General features: G+C 39.1%; 1 protein-coding gene across 2 annotated transcripts in view; it reads left to right on the top strand.

Moving 5' to 3' along the window:
- Nucleotides 1-25,784, top strand: part of tpp2 (tripeptidyl peptidase 2) — a 106,842-nt gene that overhangs the window by 12,245 nt on the left and 68,813 nt on the right. For both annotated transcript variants that reach the window (XM_043691155.1, XM_043691154.1), the window contains exons 3-11: nt 8,206-8,301; nt 8,435-8,539; nt 12,477-12,601; nt 12,920-13,083; nt 14,527-14,681; nt 17,015-17,091; nt 18,988-19,115; nt 20,267-20,366; nt 22,533-22,681. In XM_043691155.1, coding sequence (XP_043547090.1) covers nt 8,206-8,301; nt 8,435-8,539; nt 12,477-12,601; nt 12,920-13,083; nt 14,527-14,681; nt 17,015-17,091; nt 18,988-19,115; nt 20,267-20,366; nt 22,533-22,681 — 1,099 coding nt within the window. The remainder of the gene's footprint in view (nt 1-8,205; nt 8,302-8,434; nt 8,540-12,476; nt 12,602-12,919; nt 13,084-14,526; nt 14,682-17,014; nt 17,092-18,987; nt 19,116-20,266; nt 20,367-22,532; nt 22,682-25,784) is intronic.

Raw genomic sequence — 25,784 nt, 5'->3', positions numbered from 1 at the left:
TCTCCCCACCCCCACCCTCCTCTCATTTATCTCTCCACCCTTCAGGCAGTCTGCCTGTATTCCTGATGAAGGGCTTTTGCCCGAAATGTCAATTTTACTGCTTCTCGGATGCTGCCTGAACTGCTGTGCTTTTCCAGCACCACTAATCCAGAATCTGGTTTCCAGCATCTGCAGTCATTGTTTTTACCTAACAGAACTAACCAGCCCCTCCCCATCTCATTGATTCGGTTTTATTTTGTAATAAATTTCAAACCGCTGTACTTAGTCACTGTGCGTGCCTGCATGCATATCCAGCACAAATTAAATGACTAATTTTCTACTAAAAGTTACAATTACAGATTTGTATTTGAAATGAACTTCCTGAGGAAATGGTGGATGTGGGTACGGTTACAACGTTTAAAAGACACTTAGATAAGTACGTGATCGGAAAGGTTTGGAGGGATATGGGCCAGGAGCAGGCAGGTGGGACTAATTTTGTTTAGAATTATGTTTGGCATGGACTGGTTGGACCAAAGGTCCTGTTTCTGTGTTGACAGACTCCATAACCTACTTGTTCTACTGACTTTCAATACATGGGATATTTGTCTGAATGAAAACTCTTCATAAGATTGAGCATATACTTTTGTAATTCCTTGCATAACCACAGAGCAATAATTTTTTTTATTCATAGTTATCTCTATCTGGATTTCCTTTTCTTTCCATGACTGGACGTTTTTAGTACTGCTCTGAAATACTGATTAGAAATACAGCAGCTATTTTGTGCACAGTAAGACCCTACAACAGATGAAAGATAATTGTCCAGATAATCTGTTTTAAGTGATTTGAGCTGTAATTCAGGATATAGTGTGGAGAACCTCACCGCAGTCCTCCTAAGAGTGCTTTGTGTTCTTTCACGCAGCTAAACATTTTGCAACTCAATAAAAACTCAGGACTGCATGCAGCCCTGCAGCCTTAATCTGTGCTCGAATTTCGAAAGGGGGACACACCTTCTAACCTAGAAATGAAAATGCTGCCGCTGTACAACAAACACAGACTTGTACCTGTTAATTTAGTCTTGCAGGGGGCCCATAGCAAGACCGTTAATAGCTTGAGGAAAAATTACACAGTTTGCAATGAATATCAATCAACTTTTGAGCTTTTTAGATAAAGTTATGTATTTCACTCTAACATCAAGAGACATTTCAGTGCGTGAATCTAATGATGAAGTCCTTAGCTTCACCCTGGAGTTTGTTTCCTCCCTGGAACTGAGACTCTGTGAATTGACTTTGAATTTTGCAGTCTAATGTAGCATATCTGTTTTCTGCTGCATTCAGTTATCGTAATGTATGTGTTGAATGATTTTATTTAGTTTATTATTGTCACATGTACAGTTACAGTGAAAAATTTTGTTTTATGTACAATATAGGTAGATCATACCGTACAAAGTGCATTAGTGCAATAGAACAGAATGAGCGATATAATGTTATGGCTGCAGTGAAGGTGCATAGAGAGCAACATCAACATTAAATTTAAAATTTAGAGGACCTTTCAGAAGTTTAATAGCAGCAGGGAAGAAACTCTCCTAGAATATAGTGGTAGCCATGATGGGGAGGTGCCGGTGTTGGACTGGGGTGGGCAACATTAAAAATCACACAACATCAGGTTATTCTCCAACTGGTTTATTTGGCAACACTAGCTTTCAGACCACTGCTCCTTCATCAGGAAGCTGGGGAGCAGGATCGTAAGACACAGACTTTATAGTAAAAGATCACAATGTCAGATAACTGAAACAATATATTAAATAAACCTAGATTGCTATTAGTGTTTCACCCTTTAGAATGGATTCCAGGTTTTGGTTCATTAATATGTAAATCCTAGAACACTTTTTAAGTTTCATTCTCGAGATAACTTAAGGTTTTATTAAAAAAAATGACATCTCAGTTCAGACAATGTTTTAAAGATGTGAAGTTAGTGTCTGTCTGTATCGCAACCATGAGTCAGATTGGTTCTGTTACCAAAGGAGCACTTTGTAAAATATTATATGGATTGACTGCCTGCACTGACAGCCTGTATATTGTGTGCTTTTTGTGCAAAATCTCCAAATACAATTCTGCAAATGCAAATTCACCCCATAGACTTATGTATGTGTGCGCATGTGTGTGAGGGAGAGAGGGGGTGGGGGGAGAGAGAGAGAAGAGAGTGAGTGGCAGTGTGTGTGAGTGTGATGGAGTATAAGCCTGTGAGAGGCTGTGTACTTGGATGTGTGTGTGTGAGAGAGAGAGAGCATATGTCTGTGAGAGTGTGTGTGTGTGTACACGTGCATGTGGCTCACTGTATCTGCAGCATTGTCCGAGAATGGCAACTTTTATCACGGAATAACTTCCCTCATGTTGTGTTCACAAGTGTCTCTTGTGCGCACTCCAGCACCTTAAATTCCGATCCTAATCGGATGCGAAATAAAAAGAATGGGAGAAGTTCTTCGTTTAGATTCAACTGGTGGGAATAGTAAGCCACTGACAAAATTCTGACCAAAGATTCTAATTAATAAAGCAGAACCATTATTTAATAAATAAATAGAAAGCTCCGAAAGCTAGTGTACTTCCAATTAAACCTGTTGGACTATAACCTGGTGTTGTGTGATTTTTAACTTTGTACACCCCAGTCCAACACCGGTATCTCCGAATCTAGAAAGATATTCTAATTGTCTCTGGATCGGTTTTTGTTTTTTTTTAATTTTGAAATGGAGAGAGAGGAAAAGGAGAAAACTGGTCAGTGTGTGAGGATTGAGTGAACAAATCAAATGCAGGAGGAGGGTGAAAATATATGGAATGTGATGGGAAGGGAACCACTGAATTTTTCCCACGATTCTCAACCTAATTACAACCTGGGATCATTGATGGTTCATTTCACTGTTAGACTACTTTCGATAAAAGCTGGTGAGAAACAACGTAGAAGAGACTAGTGATATAAGAGCCAAAATGTAATGGTAGAAAAGCAAAACAGGCATGAAGAGAGATGAAGCAAAAACAATTCATGTCAGGCCTTTAAGAGAGTGATATCACTCATGAACTTACCATTTGAAATGCTTTTGCAATCAACTAATAATATGCTAAATTTTAATTTGGTTTGCACATTTAATTGAAAATATATTTTACATACCTGTTGCTACTCTAGGCTCTTCTGTGAGAAGTATGTTTGAGTCTGTAAGAAATACAGCTGTTTGCTTTATAGTGAAAATATATTACTGTTGTAATTGCACAATTTTGGGCAATGTATCATTACGATACTTCAACTTATTTTCTGAAAATGAAATTCCATGGCATTTTGTTCAATAGCTAAACTTACTCCTGTTTAAACATCACTTTAATCAGCAGTTAAATATCACTAAAATCAGCAGTTTTATATTTCACTATCACATATTTATTAAATTGTCTTTCTATTTGTGTATTATCTTTGTCCAAATGGATTCTCGTTTCATCTTGTTGATTGCCATGTCCATTTTCTGTGCTACCATTATAGCATCACAGAGTAATAGGAAGAGGCCCTATGGCCCACCATGTTCATGTTGATCATCAAATATCTATTTGTTCTATTACATTATCCTTAACAAATACAAGTACTGCACCTCCCCTCATCTCTTTTTATTTGCTCAGTAGCAATACTTAATTTGTAGCAAATTTTTCTTTGTTTAACATTACTTCGATTATCAAAAATGTACCAGCTGAGCTATTTAATTGTATTTGTGACTAAAGGTGTGTGATTTATTAATTTGGAATTAGAATTTTAAAATCGAGGCAGCTGCATATGAGTTGGTTCTGAGGTTAGAATGTCATTTGGAACCGTGACCTCGCATCAATTCTAGGAAAGCAGATGACTGCAGCCATGTGTCTGGGTGAACCCCTGTTGAGTTTATGGATGGATTGTTCATTCCGCAGAAAAGCGAGCCATTTGTTTAGTTTTGAGTTCAGAACAGAGGTTTAAATTTCTTAGTTTGGAAGAACCAGGAGTTCTATTCAGATGGATGAGCAACTCCTCCTAATGGAAGAATCAAGCTTTTATTTGAGAGGAACCAGTCACGCCAGCCAAAGTATAGTTTATTGAGCTTCTAAACCAGGAGAACTTGGATAAAAATCTCCAAGTGGTTAGAATTGAAAAGGTTTGGGCCATCAGAATTGTGAAAGATTTATGCCAGCTGATTGAGGAAAGAATCATAAACGCCCCCACAGTCCTTGAAAAGAAATTGGGAAGAGTCGTTGAGTAGAAAGTTCAAGATCAGAGTGAAATTTCTATGAATTTAAGTTTCCATAAAAAGGTACTGTTGGAAAATAAATAGACATTTTGTTTTGATTTTTGGTTAAGATCTTTCTAACTGTCTTGGATATAAATATTAGGAGCTTTTATTTTATTTTGTAATAAATCTATGTTCTCTTGTTCAACTTTGTGTGTGTTTCAGTGACTAACCACCATGATAGCCAATTGCAAAATTAAAACATATAATCTATGAAGCCAGGTTTTCCTCAGGTGTGATTTGTCCTGTATTATCACCAGCAGGGATCAGGATATTAGTCAGTAATTCCAATCTCTTATACCTGTGAGAAATATTATAACTCTGGCACGTGGAGACAGAATAAATGGATGCAAGATCGAAAGATACAAATTAGATGACCTCCTTTCACATTCTAATCTCTGAATTAAAAAGTGGGATTCAAGGCAATACCAAAGGCATGAGCATGTCAAGACAGTACTGAAAATGTGCTGCAGTGAACCTTCCAGCCAGCAGCAATGCTGTGTGTGCATCACTGCTGTATGTGAAGATCCAATAAAACTGTTGACAGAGTCCTGAAGAGGGGTTATGCCCGAAACGTTGACTGTCTTGCTCCTCAGATGCTGCCTGACCTGCTATGTTTTTCCAGTGTCATACTTTATCAGCTGTGAAGACCCAATACCACTGCACACTTCTTCCAGTGTTTTTAGACCCTGTCTGTATGAGAAATGCAGCATCTTCTGAGAAATTCCAACATAGCAAGAAAGAGTTGGGGAAAGAGAGAACATGCCTTTTTATAACACACGCTGTTTTATTTAGATAAAATGAAAGGCCCAGTTTTGAGTGTGGGTTAGTGACTGGATGTCTGTGCTGATGAAGTGGGTTGTCAGTGTCATAGTCGGGTATGGTCAGGGAGATAGCTGGGATTGGTCAGTGAGGGTAAGTTGGGTCACAAGAAAAGGTACAGTCAGATCAGAGAGGTATAGTTCGGGCATTTGTGAGGAGGCAGTTGGGGCAGATTGGGAGGGGATAGTTGAGGGCTCGTACTGACAGGACAGTGGGGGTGAGATGGTCAGATTGATAATGAGGTGATGGCTGGTGGATCTGGGGAGCTCACTGGTAGGTGAGGTGGTCACAGGATGACTACAGTGGGGATACCTGGTCTGATTGGGGGTTGGGGCAGTCATTAGGTTGGATCTTATAACATGGCATTCAGACTGGAGGGTGGTTATAGGCTGATTGGGAGGCCTCATGTGGAATTCCCCAATTTCTAGATATTTTAAGGTAATTATCAAGATAAACTGGATCTGCCAAGTCTCCGACTCTAGACCAGTGACCTTGCAAGAAAGTCAGAATCATTCAGGGTCCCAGACAACAGGGAATTCCCCATTGGAAGTTGAACAATTCTGGACAATTCCCACTGGTATACTGGTCAGGATCACTGCAGGGTTCTGAGGTTCAGTTTTATCCATTCAGAAAGTGGAAGATCATCTACAATTGTCAGAGATATCGCATCTCAAATGAGGTGTTACATGGAGGCCACATTAGCCATATTGAATGGACATGGAAGATCCCATGGCAGTATTTGTTTGGTTGCCAATATTTATTTCTTAACAGAAGTCATGACTTTGCCTTGTCATGACCTTTGTTGTTACAAGGTTTTGCTCCATGCACATTCACTGCCATACTTCTTGACATTACACTCCTGATTAAGGCTAACTTCAAGGCTACTTTGCCAGTTTTGAAGCACTCTTGAATGTCCTATGTGTGAAAGGAGTAATGGAAGACAAAACCAGAAAGGCAAATTATTTTCTCAGTCTAATTGTCTATGTCACATTTTCCAGGAGCAAAAATGGTGAAAGAGTCTTCATTCACTCTAGTTAGTCCAATGAAGCTGACACCAGCTCTGAGAATCTGCTCTTTTGTGAAATAATGTGGACATGCAGAAATTGCTTTCAATTATTCTGTACTCCTCCATCATGGATGGTTTTGTTTCCCCATTGTCAGTTAATTGACAAAGATTTTCACTTTCATGCTACATGTTAAAGTGGAGATTTGAGACGCCCCAGGGAATCCCTTATGAACTCAGACTTGTAAGCCTTTCTCTTGGTTCGTCCTGGAGATCGTACTCTTTGAAAGTCTGGAATAAAAACCCCTTTTACAGACAGAAATTAGCTTAATTTCAGTCATCCCCCTTTATTTACCAATAGCATCACTGTTACAACAGAATACTGATACCTGTAAGCTAAACTAACTCGGTTCTAATAACCTAGGAGAGTACCAGCTCTTCAAGTGGCCCAACAGGCTACTCCGATGTACTGATACAAAGCAGTTTCCTTTATACAAAAGTTTTAAAAAAACATTGCATGTTGTTAATTAGACAGAAAACCGTGAAAGATAATAATTCGCAAGGAAGAAAAGTTAATTGACAGGTCTGTGTACGCTTGACTAATCACTCCTACAGGCCCTAAGCCATTCATCAAGTGAGAAAAAAACCCAGCCAAGTTAGGTGCCTGCTAGTGAGATAAATTCTATCGTAAAGAGGGATCAGTCTGAGCTAATTGGAGAGTTCATAAGGTAACCTTGCACAGCCGACATGTCAGATACAATTGTTTTACAAAATGGCTTCTTAGCAAGGAGGGCAAACTTTTGATTATAAAATGGCTTCTTGACACATTGCGTCAGAATCTCTTCAATGTTAGGCTTAGAATAATTTCTAGCTGAAAATGTGTTGCTGGAAAAGCGCAGCAGGTCAGGCAGCATCCAAGGAGCAGGAGAATCAGGCTCATGCCTGAAATGTCGATTCTCCTGCTCCTTGGATGCTGCCTGATCTGCTGCGCTTTTCCAGCAACACATTTTCAGCTCTGATCTCCAGCATCTGCAGTCCTCACTTTCTCCTTAGAATAATTGCAAAGTTAGGAGCAGACTCCTGCTTTTTAAGCACCAAATCATTCTGCACCTGAGGCTGAAATGCTACCTTAAGGTTGCATTTAAACTGACTCATTAGTCTTTGAATTAACATGCTTTCTTTTCAGAGTTGTGATTTAAATTCAAATAAGACATAAGATCTGATTAGTTAGAATTGACTGTGGGGCAGTCTGTAAGGTCTGTAGAGTGGTTTGCAAGGACAGCAAGTAAGTTAAAGCTTCACTAATATTACCATTTACAGAGTTTGTATTTAATAACCGGTAATGACTACTCAATATCATCAAAGTCCCAAAATGAAATTAAATTCAAAATCATAGCAGGCAAGCACTAACAGTTAATATTCTACTGGCTCCATCAGCACTAAAATGGTCTCTCTCTCTCTCTCTCTCGTGTCCTTTTGAACTCTCAAGTCAGGGTCTTGGAACTGCAAAGTTTTTTTTTCTCTCTGTATCTGCCCCGCTTGGAAGGGATAATAAGAATCCGTTATAATTGACAACATCTGACCGTTAATTGCAAAGCTTTTGATAGTACCGAGTTTCATTTCAGGGTCAGAATCAAACATTAATTTCACAAGGGAATGGCCGTGAATGTTATCACTTGGTGTCCTATTCACACAGATTCACTGATGCTAAGGCAAATGTTCTTAATTGCCTTACAGCATCCTGGTGAGCACAGATGTCCCTACCTTCTGCATTCCTTGAGTTCCCTCGGCTTTTTCTGAGCCTTCCTGACTGTCTATTTTCTAGTGTAGTAAATGTGTTCTATAATTCAGCATTACATTTTAGTCTAATTGTTTAAAGACCAGTTTTAAGGCTATAGACTTTCTCACACTAACCTTTCTGTAAAACTCATTGATAAGGTTACCCTTTGTTAATGAACTACAATTGTGTTGCTAATGACCCTAATTGATAATTAGAGTTAAAATTACAGTCCATTGGTCCTGAAAAGTTTATTTTAATATTTGGCAATATCAGATTTTGCCACAATGATAAATTCATAACTCAATACACAACTCTGTTGTTTTGCTTTTAAAGATTCCTGAAAATTGGATAAACCCATCTGGAAAATATAACATTGGTCTCAAAAATATGTATGAACTTTACCCTAAAGTGTTAAAGGAAAGGATACAGGTAAGGCCATAATATATATTGTTTAAAAACATGCTTTGTATTTTCATTTGATAATAAGCCATGGATTTATTGCTGTGCATTTTATTTTAGTCAAAAGATGAAGGAAAGAAAGTCCTGTGATTTTCCTTTACAGAAAGAAAAGCGGGAAAAACTCTGGGATCCGGTTCATCGTGTTTCTTTGGCAGAAGCTTGCAGAAAACTGGATGAGTTTGACAGCACTCGTACAAATTTGACACAAGTTAGTATTTTGTATGAGCAAATTTACAGTGCAACCTGGGAACAGATAAGTAATTATTAAATGAGTTTGTTAAATCCAGACATTGAGCTAAATGATAGAAATGGTAATTAATTGTAAATGTGTGTCAGACTTTATGAAATGATCTCCTCTAATAATAATTTACAGTTCAGTAGCTGCAGTGTCTTCTATTCTGTTACTGTTTCTCAAAAAGTGAAATGTATTTCTCCCCCCATATTCAGTCCGTTAGTTATAATAGATCAGAGCTGAGTTATTATGTGCAGTTTTTTCTGAAACTTTAGAAGATGCTTATGATTAAATGTTTAAATTGGATTTCCACGTACTTTTATTTTTAAAGATATCAACAATTTGAACATAGGAAAACTGTTTATATTTAGGATAAAGCACCCAATAAACATATCTCATCAGAACTTTGTTAAAAGTTCTCTAATTGAAATTTGATCTTGCTGCACATACATAAAATATATATTTCATTCGAAATTCTTTATTTTTCCTAGCCGAGCTTGATACCTTCTCAAGAAACTGCTGAGAAGGCCCATAAGAGTGCCATTGTGATTATTGCAGAGTTATATATCCAAAGTTTGGGTGAAGATTTGTAGCTCGGGTGCTCGTTGTTGTGGTTCTGTTCGCCGAGCTGGAAATTTTTGTTGCAAACATTTCGTCCCCTGTCTAGGTGACATCCTCAGTGCTTGGGAGCCTTCTGTGAAGCGCTTCTGTGGTGTTTCCTCCGGCATTTATAGTGGCCTGTCCCTGCCGCTTCCGGTTGTCAGTTTCAGCTGTCCGCTGTAGTGGCCGGTATATTAGGACAACGGAACGAGGACATGCCGCAACCCAAAGGACTAGCCACACTACCATACATCAGGAGCATTTTATAGTGGCATGTCCCTGCCCCTTCCGGTTTTCAGTTTCAGCTGTCCGCTGTAGTGGCTGGTATATTGGGTCCAGGTCGATGTGTTTGTTGGTGGTGTTTGTGGATGAGTGCCATGCTTCTAGGAATTCCCTGGCTGTTCTTTGTTTGGCTTGCCTTATAATGGTAGTGTTGTCCCAGTCCAATATACCGGCCACTACAGCGGACAGCTGAAACTGACAACCGGAAGCGGCAGGGACAGGCCACTATAAATGCCGGAGGAAACACCACCGAAGCGCTTCACAGGAGGCTCCCAAGCACTGAGGATGTCACCTAGACAGGGGACGAAACGTTTGCAACACAAATTTCCAGCTCGGCGAACAGAACCACAACAGAGTTATATATCACTTCTTACTCCCACCTTGTGTAAATTTATTGCATTGTGTAAGTTAATTTTCCTCAACTAAAGACCCTGTGTTTGTGATTGGGTCTCCAGCCTTTTATAAAGGTCTGACTGGATTAGACTTTCGCTGTGATCTGTCTGGAGTTTTGTGCTTTTCTGGATTTCTCTGGAACATCAAAATATAAGAAACTTTTCTCTCCACATCAAAGAGACAAAATCGGTCCGAGGCCACTTAGGTGATATCAAATGAAGCAACTAGAAAATTAGTGAACATAAATATACAAGAGACAAATTCTCAAATTGTGTGCTAGGTTGTGGCTAGTCACCATGTTTCCTGGCTAGATTAAATTCTACACATGAATTAATATTGAAACTGGTTTTGTTAGTTGGTTCAGATAGATTGTTAAGCTATATTTTAAGATATGTAGGTAATTACAGCAATGGTAAATGTTTAAACAATTAATCTGTAATTTACAACAATTAGGCATTTCCTTAAAAACAAAAATCTAACAGAAATGTGGTCCAACTACATTTAAACAGTGATTAAAATATAATATAAAATTAATATAAAAAGGCTCATCATCTAGCACAAATAAGTGATAAGCCTGAGGATTTCATAATTCTGAAAGAATGACCAAGAAATTTATAGAAAAAGAATAGAATGAGTATAAACTATCAGGAGACATGAAAACAGACCGTAAATGCTCATATATGTATCAAAAAAGGAAGAGATTAGCAAAAGTAAACATATGTTCTTTACAGGCATGCAGGAGAAGCAAAAACATCATTAGTCGACTGCATACATCGCTATGCTTTCTCAACATATGGAACTTTGCCTTGAAGCTTTTCCCTGTCTGGCTGCATCTCTGTCACTACAAAGCTGCAAAAACAATTAGTTTTCTTAAGTGTTTTCTTCTCATCTGGAGCTTCATATCCAACAATGTTTTAATAATTGTGAAAAATTGCTGCACAGCAGCTATGACAATCTGCAACTTTGTAAATAGAGCAACCAATAATATTCTTTTTTAAAAATTGGTTGTTTTGCTCTAATTAAAAAGAGAAAAATTAAAGCAATTAGTGTCACGTCAACAATTCTCAATGATTATGTTGAGTGCAGATAAAAGGCCAGAGGGAAGGATCATGGTGGATAGAGTGTGTTGGTGACAGGGTCTATGGGACGGGAAAGAGAGAAGAGTTCAGTGTCACTACTTAACTGAAAATCATTGAGGCGGGGATGCAAAGTGCTAAAACTGTGATCTTTGCTGAGTACCGTACATCCAGCATCAGGGAGCGGAAGGTCAGAAGGAATAGTGAATCCCAACAAGTGGTGGATCAGGAGAAAAGATGGAAACCGGGGGGAGGGGAGCAGTGTTCCAGAGGATTGTGGGTATTTGCGTTGTTCCAGCTTGCGTTCCTTAATGCCTGAAACTAAGAGAAAATGTTTCTCGTTGCAGTGAGCCAGATAGTGAAGTGAAAATGGGGACATGACAGCTCAGAGCTCACGTGAGGCGGTGCTGATAAAGATAGAGATTGAAAGTGTGCATGTGGTAACTGGTGGCACTAGGTGAGGATCTCACTATGCGGTGAGAGCAGCTACCTGAGGAACATTGAACATCATGGGGATCCCTGCCATCCTGGGTGGATTCAAAACATGAAGGCTGTCACTTCAGTCAGAATCCCCCTGGGGTAAGTCTGAACTCGGAGGCAGTCACTGAGGAATGTGATGTGTCTGTGGGCACATGTTTTGGCAAACCATTTGTCAAATGCTAGGAGAGAAAATGAAAGTAACAACAGAGAACAAGAAGTAAAGTTAAAATAGCAATCCTATCAGAGAGAGTAGCATCAAGCCTGTGCATACTTGGAAGAGATGTGGCAGTGAGTTAAACACTAAAATAAAACAAAAGAACTGTGGATGCTGAAGATCTGAAATAAAAACATATTGCTGGAGAAACTCAGCCGGTCTTGTGGGAAGAAAGCAAAGTTAACATTTTGGGTCCAGTGAAGCTTCATCAGAATGATAAAGAAATTGGAAGCAAAATTAATAAACCTCTCCAAATGTGAACAAGAGAGGGAAGCATCACTCACCATGGTATTGATATACCAGAGAAAGAATTGTGGGTAGGGGCCACAGTAGGACTGGAACAAGGAATGTTCCACACACCCCACAAAGACAGGCATTACTGGGGCTCATGCGTGGATCCATGGCTGCGTCTTTGATCTGAAAAGAGTGGGAGGAGTTACACAGGTTGTTCCAAGTGAGGATAAGTTTGGCCAGATGGAAGTACATGGTGGTGGAGGCTAGGAAATTGTAGTACTGATGCTGAAACCAAAGTGGGGGGAATGGGGAGAAGTGAGTGGATGGATGGAGTCGGAGCCCAGACAAACAGAGAAATTTCTAAGGTGTAGGTAAACAAGGTATTCACCGCCTCCCCCCACCTCACCCTGCCGGGCGGTACTTAGATCTCCATAGTTGAGGCCATAAACCTTGGAGATCAAACTGTTTTCACCTTGTTGCAGATAATGGCCCAGTTGATTGTTGTTCTATGTGCTTAATGTTCAAATGACAACCAAACAAATATTGTTTAACTGGCCAATCCTATTTGAAAATATCGATAAACCATTAGCTGATTAAACCACCATGTTTAATACCACATTATTACTTTGTGAAGGCAGAAAAGATGCAGCGAGAAGAGCTTCAAACGCAGGTGGAATTGCTGAATTCCATGGAGAAAAAATACAGTGACCTGGGTCCTGCGTTTGACTGCCTAGTGTGGCATGATGGTGAAACATGGAGGTAACCACTGAAATGATCCTGAAAACTCTGAATTACAAAATGAAATAGCCTCTTGCTATTGCTAAAGCATTCCAGATATTAAGAATCATGACTTAATGCTATGAAATAATAAGTAATCTCTGTGTTTGATGCTGCATAGTTCTTCTCGAGTCATTTGTAATTTTAGGTTAATAATTTGTTGTTGAATGTAATTTAAACATTTTTGTGAGAATAACAGAACTGATTTAACAAGTTTCATGATCCATAATTGAATTTTATTCAAATGGTGTTATTGTGGTTTATAAGTATTTCCCATGGATTATAACCATTTGTTTTTAGAGCCTGTGTGGACACAAGTGAATGTGGGGATCTCAGTAGCTGTACTGTACTGAGGAATTACAGTGAAGCACAGGAGTTTGCCTCATTGGGGATATCTGAGATGCTCAACTACTCTATCAATATTTATGATGAAGGCAATACACTCTGTATTGTGACCAGTGGAGGTAAGATTTTATTTCCTGACTCTAGCATAATGGTAATGTCATTGGACTAGTTGTAATTCAGAGGCTGGAACTAATTCTTGGGATGTGTTTTCAGATCCCACCATAGCAGCTGGAGAAATTTCAATTCAATTAATTGATAAATCTGTAACTGCATGTCCAGTGACCATAAAACTATCATCAATTGTTGTAAAAGCCCATCTGGGTCACTAATGTTCTTCAGGGGAGAAGTGTGCTATCTTTACTTGGCCCACACGTGACTCCAGACCCACAGCAATGTAGTTAATTCTTCCCTCTGAAGTGACAAAGTAAGCCATTACATTCAAGGGCAGTCATGAATGGGCAACAAGTATTGACCCTGCCATTGTTGCCCACATCCCATGAAAGGACAAGTAAAAGGTAGAAATTTCAATAAATAGAATGTGTAAGTACAGGAGGAAGGTGTGTGTACTTTGGAGCAAACAGAAGCTCTGTGGATTTCTCAGTTTTTTAAATGTTGTAATTGTACCAGCCTTCACCATCTGCTCTGGCAGCTCATTCCATGCATGCACCATCTTCTGCGTGACAAAGTTGCCCCTTAGGTCTCTTTTAAATCTTTCAACTGAAACGTCTGCCCTGTAGTTTTGGACTCCCCTACCCTGGGGAAAAGACCTTGGCTATTCACCCTATCCACGCTCTTCATGATTTTATAAACCTCTATAAGATCACCCCCTCAGCCTCTGTGCCTCCCAAAAAACAGCCCCAACCTATTCAGCCTCTCCCTATAGCTCAAACCCTCCAACCCTGGAAACATCCATGTCAATCTTTTCTGAATTCTTTCAACTTTAACAACACCCTTCCTATAGCAGGGAGACTGTAATTGGATGCAGTATTTCAAAAGTGGCCTAACCAATGTCCTGTACAGTCTGTGACAATAAAATCTAAATCTAAACTAATACTTGATTATTTGCCATACTATAATGATGTAGGCAATCTATATTAAAGAACCATAATTTATGAAATATATGTACTCCCTCCTATTGGGGTGCCCAGCAACAGAATTGAAAAGTGAGTAGGAAATGGACTTTGGCCCATCCTTTTCCATCAGTTCAAGAATACAATATAGCATCATCAGTGCTACCAGGACTTTCACTGTTGTAATGGAATTCCATTTGAAATGTTGATCACTGTTTACCTCAAGAAGACTCTCTTGATAGTTCTCAATTTGTCTTTGATCATTTGGAACTTGTGTACCTGCAGACACACATTTGGGTGTGCATTTCTCATACATTTCTAACATTAAAGCAATGTCAATTTTATGAAATTGTAGACACTTACATGTTACATATACCTGATAATTGTGTAAATATTGTCTGTTAAGCAAACCACTGGGTGAACTGCACTGTTCGGCTGACTTCTTGCCAGTAGAAGTTGATATGCCTTTCTGACAGCTTGTGTTGTTGACAGGAGCCCACGGGACACATGTAGCTAGTATAGCTGCAGGCTTCTTTCCAAATGATCCCGAACGGAACGGCATAGCACCTGGAGCTCAGATTCTGGCAGTGAAGATTGGTGATACTCGACTTAGTACAATGGAAACTGGAACAGGCTTGATCAGAGCTGTAAGCATTTACTTAGCACCCACTTTCAATTCAGCAGTATTAGCCTTTGATGATTCAAACTATTAATGATAGACTATTTCCTACATTTTGACTTTGATCTTCTATTTTGGTTAAACTGAAGGCCAGAAAAGGAGCACTGTTACTCTGAAAGTGTACTATAGGTACCTAATCAGCCATAAGGAGTTGGAAGAGCAAATATGTCAGCAAGTTGCTGGAACATGCAGAAGCAAAGAGCACTACTAGGAGATTTCAACTGCATTGACATAAATTGGGAGAAATTCTTTTGTTAAAAGTCAAAGGTGATACAGAATTCTCAAAATCTATTCAGGAGAACCGTTCAAGTCAGTACATAGGATGCCCAATGAGACAGCAGGCAAAACAGTTAATTATTTGTTCATTTTCCCGATATGTCCTTGCCCTTTAAAAGTCGGTGAGAAAACTGGCCAACTGACCACTGATGTATCCATGGCAAAATCTAAACTAAACAATACTTTGCTTTTTGTTTTTCCTGCCAAAGTGAGCAACTTGACATTGTCCCATATTATGTTCCATCTGCCAGATTTTCTCCCAATCTCTGAACCTATGTATCCTTCTGCAAACTGCTTATGCCTTCTTTACAATGTACTTTCCTACTTACCCTTGTGCTTTCTACAAATTTAGCTAACATGCCTTCACTTCCCTTGTTTACTCTTTTTGTCTAAAATCCTGATAAGAGATGTTATTATTGTACACCTCTTAAGCTGGTTGTTCTTGAAACTGGGTCCCCTGGCTCAGAGGTAGGGACAGTACCATTGCGCCATAAGAGCTAACTCCCCTTGTCTAAGTTGGAATTCACACGACACCAGGTTATAGCCCAACAGGTTTATTTGAAATCACCAACTTTCGGAGTGCTGTTCCTTCGTTAAGTCTTCACCTGATGAAGGACCAGTGCTCCAAACACTTGTGATTTCAAATAAACCTGTTGGACTATAATCAGGTGTCGTATGACTTCTGACTTTGTCCACCTCAGTCCAATACCAGCACCTCCCCTTCATGTCTCTTTTCATCTAGAAATTATTAATCAGCCTGTTAGGAGATTTTATCATACACATCTGAAACAGGTGGGATTTGATCCTTGGTCTACTGATCCAGAGATGGAATATTATCATTGTGCCAGAGATTCCTCTTGTTAGACCTTCCCTTGTCTAAATAATTAATCTTAATTGTAAAAATGCTAAGGGCCTAACTTCACTGGTCACATCCTGTTAATCGGAAATCCTTTTCTGCATGCTCTGTTTTCTGCCAGCCAGCCATTCATCGATGGATTGAAGTGTGGAATGGGTAGGAGGAATGTTCAGTAATTTCTGTTTCACAGAGATGTCTGTAACTAGGCATCGATATAAAGTAATGGGTAGAAGAATCAGAGGATTCTTTTTCCCTTCGAGGGGTAATGGGGCTCTGGATCTCGATGTCTTAGAGCTTGGTTGAGGCAGGAAACTTCATCACATTGAAGAAAACTGAGATATGGATTTGGAAGTGCTGTAGCTTACAACACTGTGGATCAAGAGGGGATAGGTGGGATTATGCTGAATAGCTCCTTTTCAACCAGCATGGCCATGATGTGCCATGTATCTTTCCACATTTCTCCAGAGCAATATTAAGATTTGGCATCTCATTCAATGGACAGCAACTCTAGCAGTTCAACATTTTCAAAGTTCTGTGCTGAAATATCCAACCAAATTACATTCAAGACGCTACCAATGTCTCAGAATGAATTTCATGAGCTTGTTATATTATTTAAAATTATAAAAGTAAAAATCTTTATAAATTAAGTGGAGTTAGGTTGATATTCTTTCAGGAAAGTCACTTGCAAGTTCACAATTGATTTATTCATTCTTGTTTTATCTTGGAAAATACATAAGAAGGAAAGTTTTACATAACATTCCTATGATCTTTTTTCACAACACCTGATTGCCTTATATAAAACTATTAAGCCTTATACCTATCCTGCCAACAGATAGGAACATAGGAAGGCGAGTAGGCCATTCAGCCCCTCAAGTCTGTTCCTCCATTAAGTGAGATCATGGCTGACTTGTGGCCGAACTCCATTTTCCTGCCTTTGGCCCATATCCCTTACTACCTTTGCTTAACAAAAACAAATTATCTCTCTCAGATTTAAAATTAACAACTGATCTGGCATCCAAACCTCTCCCACCCTTTGTGTGTAGAAGTGCTTCCTAACGTTTCTCCTGAACGGCCCGGCCTTAATTCTCAGACTATGCCCCCTGGTTGTAGAATCCCCAACCAGTAGAAATAGTTTATTTTTATCTACCCTGTCTTCTCATGTCTTCCAGATGATTGAAGCAATAAAATATAAATGTGATCTTGTAAACTACAGCTATGGTGAAGCTACCCATTGGCCCAATTCAGGGTGAGTACCATTGATCAGTGTTTTGCTAATACCAGAATCGAATATATCGAAACATAAATCAGTGCAATGACATGCAAGTCCTTACTGTGGAATCAAATTTGACAGACAGTGGGTTTGGATCGTTCCTGGAAAATGAAAACAAATTACCATTAAGGTGATGCCATGAGATTTATTTTAACCAGTGATGGTAGAATGCTAGATGTTACGAGATGGTCCTCCATTACTTAGAATGGACATTGATTTACATCAATCAAACAGCACCAACCACTAGACATCTTCATGAACATTTATTTCAGGATCAGCAACAAAAAAAAAACTATGGAGTGGTTGGTGGGATTTGAAACAAAAACTGAAAATGCTGGAAATACTCCTGTAGAGTAAAATCATAGAATCATGGAATCCCTACACTGTGGAAATAGGCCATTTGGCCCAACAAATCCACCCCTCTGAAGAGTATTCCCACCCAGACCCATTCCCCAACCTTATTACTTTACATTTCTCCTGATTAATGCACCTAACCTACACATTCCTGAACATGGCCAATTCATCTAACCTGCAGATCTTGGATTGTGGGACGAGACCAGAGCACCTGGACGAAACACACACAGACACTGGGAGAATGTGCAAACTCCACACACAGTCGCCCGAGGCTGGAATTGAACCCTGATCCCTGGCACTATGACGCAGCAGGGCTCACTATTGAGACACCATGCCGCCCATAAATCACTTGTGATGTTACAACATACTTGTCAAACATGACAATCAGAATATTAAGGTTTAATCCATTGACACATAAGTATTTAGGAAATCTTGAATTATACACAGCTACTAGAAGTAAACTAGAAACCTTGTATTTCAGTGCTGTGCTTTGTGATGAATCTGCTGAGGAATTGGTTGTGATAGATCCATGGATGATGACGGTAATATGAGTTATTGAGAATTAAAATATGTGCAGATCAATTGGTAGGTACTTGGCTGACATATATTCCACAACAGTCTATGGTAGGAGGTTAAGGGGTGACCTTATAGATGTTTATAAAATCATGAAGGGCATAGATAAAATGAATAGCAAGACTCTTTTCCTTAGGATAGGAGAGTTCATTTCTATAGGGCATGTTTTTTATGGTGAAAAAAGAAAAAGTGTAAAAAAAAGAGCATCTTTTTTACACAGAGAGTGGTTCATATGTGGAATGAACTGCCAGAGGAAGTGGTGGAGGCAGCTACAGTTGCAACATTTAAAAGACATTTGGATAAGTTCATGAATACGAAAGGTTTGGAGGGATATGTACTGAATGCTGGCAAATGGGACTAGTTTGGTTTGGGAACACGGTCGGTGAGGACTAGTTAGACTGAAGGATCTGATTCCATGCTGTATGACTTACTGACTGTGATCAGGGTCTGTGGACTGCAAAAGTGGAGTGAAAGAGCAGAAAATAAGAAATCACTGTGATTGAATCAGGAAGGACCTCTTGTGTAAAAAAAAACCTTCACAACCCTCTGAAAGTACAAAATTGAGATCTTGTCACCATAGTCCCAACAGGCACACAATTGGATATGGAAACCAGAGCTTAATTTGGATTATTCAGTGAAATAAAGACCAGAGTGCTTGTGATTGTGAAGTTTTGGTGATTGTCAATAACTCTGAGGAGGAGTTAATGAGAGAGACAAAACAGAGGGGATTATCTAGTTGAAGAGAATTTAAAGTTAATTCTGTAATAAAGTTCAACAAACTTTGCAACTGGATTTGTCCTGAAAAATGCTTGTACGTAAGACTTTAAACAAAAGGAAGACTTGAGGGTTTTGAAGAGAGACTTAGAAGTTTAATTGTTAGAATGGTCAGTCCCAGAGCTGGAAATGATTCTCCTGAAATTTGTTTTATTCAATTGACTCTTTCAGATGCATTTGTGAAGTAATCAATGAAGCAGTATTGAAGCACAACATTATTTATGTATCAAGTGCAGGCAATAATGGACCTTGCCTTTCCACTGTAGGGTGTCCAGGTGGAACTACATCCAGTGTTATTGGTAAGAACTGGTTTTACTTAACTTCTTTATGACTATATCCAAAGGTATTTTTTAAAAAACCCTTCCACCAATTTTCTCCCCTTTCCAAAAAGGCCAATCCTGAAGTTCCACAGCCGTTACCAGGTGCTTTCTGTACCTCAGTTGGTTTGAACCTGAAATTACTGACCACCTACTTTTTGTATTCATTTGCATATCCATGCTATTGCATCCAGAGTTCCATTCGATTGAATTTTCGACCTTTCATGTATGGTCATTGTATCCCAATATGTATATATCTTGTCAGCGTTGTGTAGATGAATATTGTTTGATTTATGAATCAGCAGTGTTTGTCACAAGGCTAAGAAAAATCATGTAAAAAGTCTGCTCAAAAATAAAATCTCTTTGGTTATCCAACTAGCAATGATTATGAGAAATAAGGCATTGTGCAATGTTGGATTGCATAACTTAATGTTTATTCACTTATATTCTAGTATGACTGATACACTTGTCTGTTGTCAATTTGTTTAATCTATACACTACAATTGTTTTTAAAGGGTAAGTCAGTTATTAATCTGATTTCTCAATGAATATTTAAAAAGATAATAGATATAATCTTCAGCATTGTTCTGAAGTCTTCCTTGACCTGGACCATTTAATTCTGCAGATTGAGAGAACGTATATTGGATGTGGCATACTATGGGAATCACTTTTACTTGCATGTATCAGTAGGTTTGATTGGTCTATTTAGCTTTGAATTTTTTTTATTGTATTACCGTTTTTCCACTATCACTTTTTTTTTAATGTAATATCTAGGCAAACCTACATTGAAGGATTACTATTCATTTAGAAACAATATGATTATATAATTTAATAACTTCTCCCAATTTGTGCCAATGACTTAGATCTCAAGTAGTTAACGTTCCACAAAACTATAACTTTGGTAAGAGTTGTTCCACCATTGCATAACATAATTTTCAAATTACAAATTGTCAGAGGCAGTGGTAGAGACTGTTAAAGTTACAATATTTAAAAGACATTTGGACAGTTAATATAGAGTGATATAGACCAAACACAGCCAAAGGGTACTAGTTCAGTTTAGGAAATTAATTTGTATCAACGAGGTGTTTCCATGCTGTCTACCTCAATGACTCGATAATCATATTTAACTACAGGGGTTGGTGCATATGTCTCACCTGACATGATGGTTGCTGAATACTCCTTGCGAGAAAAGTTGCCTGCCAACCAATATACCTGGTCTTCAAGAGGACCTTGGTAAGTAATGTCTGTGTTGGTCAACCTTTTGGCTTTTAAACAAACTTTTATGGTGAATAGCATATCAGTAGCTCTTAATTCTTGAGTAATCATAAGAATAGTGTAATTAATTTAAAAAGATCTTTTTATTTTTCATTTCTCTACCTGACTCTTTTTAGTTTTATTTACCTTGAGCTTGTGTTGTGTACTATTAGTAATAAATACATTAACCTATTTTTATGAAATTCCTTTGTTCTACTTTAATTGAGACAGTAACTCATCATTTTAAATAGCGTCATTTTAAGGCTGTATTTAAAAGTTTTGTATTTGTTTATATTTAAAAGCCATTTGTGTTCAGTCAAAGGAAGTAATTCTAAATATAGGATAAAATAATCCTAATTTTCTTTCTAAGAAGAAATAAGTTCTCAAGGGCTGATGTCAGTTCAAACTTAGTTTTTGAGTGTTTAGGAGTGTTCCTCAAATATCTGCTGTTTTAAAGTGTAACCTAAAACCATGCTGTTAAGAATTTTCTATTAAAGATTGAAGTATGTGTTCTATTAAGCACCTCTGTTAATGATCCAATTGAAATTCATCTGCACTGGGAAAGCTTTTTTGTTGCTTTGATCATGAGATGGGTGTGGCTAGCCAGACCAGCATTTATTGTAGTTTTGCTTTAAATTGAATTAAAGTTTCACCATCTGCCACAGTGGATTCAGACCCATATCCAGGATAATTTGCTTGGGCTTCTGGATTTAGTAAAGTCGCCAAAGTCCCAACAGACCATGAGGCTGCTCTCTTATTAGAGAGAGGTGACTGGTAGTGGTTTAGCCTGAGGTCATAAAACCTCAAGCAAGGGGCAAAGTTCAGCAGGCAGGACCTTCATGGTGACCTCAGATGGTGTGAGAAGTGAACCCATGCTGTTGGTGTCACTCTGTATCACAAACAGCCAGCTGAGCTAACAGGCCCTGTCTGGATTGCCACTCCAATGACATTACCAATATGTTACTGCCTCCCCCATGTTAAAATGTGTTTATTTAAGGAATGCAATCAGAATTTGCTTTCACTTTGGTAACTTTAGAATGTGCAGAGGAGGACCAAGGTGAAGTTAGATATTTTCCAATCAACCAGTTCAGACGTGTTATTGAACCCAAGCCTCCTGGTCCAGAGGTAAGGATGTTACCACTGCACTACAGGAGTCTTACACCAAGGTGAAATTATACTCCATTCAATGCTAAATTTTAGAAATGTGTTATTGCCTCTTCCAGGGGATCCTATACCACTTCATTCAAGGTTACACTGCGGCTTTAGCATTAGGATTTTCAAAATAGACTCCCTCTTCTGGATTAGCTAGATCATAGAAAGTAAAAGAATATTACTTTTAGGGCAAAAGCAGTCTGCAATAAATTTCAGCTCAAAATAAAGGCTTCATGCTCTGATATTACAAGAGTGGATACTTAACAGAAAACTTTCAAAATGAAATTTTGTATTAATAAATGACATGGTACCTTGAGAACTTTCTGTGTCAGCACTGCTCTGAAATTATTCAATTCCTATTGTGGTTAAATTTTATGGTTATAATTTATCTGGTGAACTTCTGATGCTACCAAATTGGCAGGTGAAAGTGTGCCACTAATTAAGGGTCAGATTTCAAGTCTGAAGTGGCCTGAAAATGAGGTTTTCTGTTTTGTGCAATGTTTTGTATTTGCTCATGGATCATGGGCATCAGTGTCAAATCCAGCATTTATCGCCAGTCTGTATTTGCTCTTGAAAACTCACTGTACTGAGTTGCTATCGTCCTTGCAGTGAAGACACTCTGACATCACTGTTAGGCAGAGATCTCCAGGATTTTGACCAGTAATGTTTGAATAAAACAATGATGTAGGTGTGAGATTTCAAAGGGAACTTGCATGTGAAGGGGAATTCATTGTGTCTTATGGGACTTAGCTTTCATAAATTAGGCTGGCTGCTGAAAGAAGTCTTTGAGAGTTATTGCAGGTTATCCTGTAACTGGTACATTACCACTGACACTGTAGGGGAGGGAGTGTTTAAAGCAATGTACATTGGCTGCATTACGGCTACTGAGAGAATCCTGTATAAGTGGAAATTCTTAAGTGACGACTCAATTTTCCTGCTTGTTCTTAGTCTTTAAAGTGTAGGTTACTAGACTTGTTTAATGTATTCTTTCAGCGCGGATGGAGCTCTGGGAGTGAGTATCAGTGCGCCAGGTGGTGCAATAGCTTCTGTCCCAAACTGGACACTACGTGGAACACAGTTAATGAATGGAACCTCGATGTCTTCTCCAAATGCTTGTGGAGGCATTGCTCTGCTCCTATCAGGTAACAGATAGCTTTGCAATAAATGGCTGAATGATGTGCAGAGATGGAATGTCTTTCTGTCTCAACAAGATTCATCTTGTTGAATCTGTTCACCAGAAGTATGGGACAAACAGTTCCACTGAATGATCATAAATCTGAAACACTAACTCTGTTTCACTGCACAGCTGCTGCCATAACCTGGTTGCTTGTTTAATGAAGTTTGTTAAATCTGTACATTAAAGGATTAAAATCCATTATTAGTCTGAATTAGTATACTAGTCGTCATATTAATAACAAAGCTCATTTAAATGCAGAAGATCTGTCCTTCAGTTCCTGTTAAGATGTTGGTCATATTTCACTCACATTAACATGAGCCTTGCTGGCAAGCCCACTATTTGATGTCCATCCATAAATAGCCTTCAGAAGGCAGTTATGTGCCACAGTCTTGAACAGTTGCAGTCCCAGTCCCATCGGTGTTGGTATGGTTCCATTGCTGTTTAGGAGGGATTTCCAGAGTGTTGATGCGCCAATTGTGGATGAGCAGCCAAGTTAGAATGGTGTGTGGCAGAAGGGAATTTCCCCATTGTGGTGCTGTCATGAATCTGTCTGCATTTGCCCCATCTAATTCATAGAGACTACAGCTTGGAAACAAACAAAAACAGAAAGTACTAGGGAACGTCAGCAGGTCTGGCAGCATCTACGGGGAGAAAAAGCAGAGTTAATGTTACAAGTCTGGTGACCTCTCCTCAGAACTGAGAGCAGTTCGAAGAAGGTTATAATGATGTTGACCCATTCTCTGAAGTGATTCAAATCATATTCAGGTTAAATGTGTACGGTCAGTATTTGATGCCTATCTCCTGCACTTCAACTCTCACCTCTACTTCAACCATCTCCTCGCCCATCACTCAACTGGCATCCACATCCAGAGGATCGTTAGCCATTTCTGTCACCTGTAGCAGGATACCACCACCAGGCACACAATCCCTTCCCCTCCCTCGTCAGCTTTCTGCGAGGACCGTTCTCTCCGTTAAAATCTTGTCCACTCCTCTTCTTCCGTTCTTAACAGGACTCCCCAACCCCCATGGCACCTTCCCGTGCAATTGCAGAAGCTGTAACACCTATCTGTTTACCTCTTGCCACCTCACTATCCAAGGTTCCAGACGCACTTCCAGCTAATGATTTATCTGCAATGCATTCAATTTAGTGTACTGTATTCTCTGCTTACAGTGTGTTCTCTACATCGGAAGACAAAACAGACTGGTTGAATGTTTTGCAAAGCACTTACGTTTTGTAAAAATGATCATGAGCTTCCAGTTTTGACACATCCGCATGTTTCCTGGGCAACATCTCACCACAAGCTGGTAGAACAACACCTCATCTTCCACTATGGGACCTTACAGTCTTCAGGATTCAACATCGAGTTTAACAATTTTAGAGCATGACCATCTCCTTCCTGTCTATTAATTGTCACCCAGGCCTGTCATGAAATGTGTCACTTTCTGCGCAGCCAACCCATTTTCAACTACCTGTAGCCCCCAATATCACATAACTAGCTTATCTTCAACGTTGGTTTACTTTCAGCAGTCACTTTGTCCACCTGTCTTTTATTCTTTCTCTCTCTGGACTCCATCTCTACTTACCCATTCATTTTTGTCCCTCCTCTCGCACACCCTCTGGTGCACTCTTTCTGTCTGTGTATGTCTCTGTCTGTCTCTCGCATGCTCGGGCTCTCTCTCTTTCTCTCTCTCTGTCTGTTTTTCTACAGTCCTGTCTGCAGCATAAATGCCACCTTTCCAAGCAGCTATCAGTTTGGAAGAAGGGTCACTGGACTCAAAACGTTAACTCTGTTTCTCTCTTCACTGATACTGCCAATTCTGCGGAGTATCTCCAGCAATTCTAGTTCTTGGTTGCTTCAGATTTCCAGCACCCGCAGTTCTTTGTTTTATTTGACAGGGTTGAAAGATGCTTTTGAAGGAGCTTGGCATGTTGTCATAGTGCCTCTCATATATGACATCATTATGCCAATCATAAAGAACCTTTTCGATCATTGGCTTCAGCTGCTGTATTTTGCAGCATACAAGGACGTGTTGGAACCACAACACTAATATTCCTATCAGTGTTGCAAAAGGATAGAATATTTTGCACTTTGTATTGAATTTCCATTTCCTTTAATTATAGCAAAATGCTGTTGATGCTGGAAATTTGAAATAAACACATGGGCTTATTCTTTTGCTTGCTGAGCTGGTGGGTTTGTTTTCAGACATTTCATCACCCTGCTAGGTAACATCAGTGGGCTTCCGGTGAAGCGTTGAAGTTCTGTCCCATTTGCTATTTATGTATCTTGGTTTGTGGTGGTGGGTGATATCATTTCCAGTTCTGTTTCTGAGAGGTTGGTAAATGGGGTCCAAATCAATATGTTTGTTAATGGAGTTCCAGTTTAAATGCCAAGCCTTTAGAAATTCCTGTGTGTGTCTTTGTTTGGCCTGTCTCAAGGTGGATGCATTTTCCCAGTCAAACTGGTGTCCCTCTTCGGCTGTGTATGGATACTAGAGATAATTGATCATGTCTTTTGGTGACTAGTTAGTGCTCATGTATCCTGGTGGCTAGTTTCCTGCCAGTTTGTCTAATGTAATGTTTTTTGCAGTCCTTGCAAGGTAAATCTTCTCCAAGGTCTCACAAACACATAAATTCCTGGAGAAACTCAGCAGGTCTGGCAACATCTCATGTGAGAGAAACAGCATTAATGTTTTGAATCCAGTTTGGACTCTGAAGAAATCAGACTGTTTAGAGTCATATCGGACTCAAAACATTAACTCTTTTCCCTGCACTGACGTTGCCAGATCTGCTGAGTTTCTCCAGCAATTTCTGCATTTGTTTCAAAATGCCTTTGCTTTCATCACATCCCCTGAAATATTTTCAATTCTCAGTTTTTATGGTGTTAAAAATATTACATTCAGCATTCAATAGACAATAGGTGCAGGAGTAGGCCATTCAGCCCTTCGAGCCTGCACCGCCATTCAATATGATCATGGCTGATCATTCCTAATCAGTATCCTGTTCCTGCCTTATCTCCATAACCCTTGATTCCACTATCTTTGAGAGCACTATCCAACTCTTTCTTAAA

The sequence above is a fragment of the Chiloscyllium plagiosum genome, chromosome 6 (assembly GCF_004010195.1).
Source record: "Chiloscyllium plagiosum isolate BGI_BamShark_2017 chromosome 6, ASM401019v2, whole genome shotgun sequence".
NCBI lineage: Eukaryota > Metazoa > Chordata > Chondrichthyes > Orectolobiformes > Hemiscylliidae > Chiloscyllium > Chiloscyllium plagiosum.
This window is presented reverse-complemented; position numbering and strand designations above follow the sequence as displayed.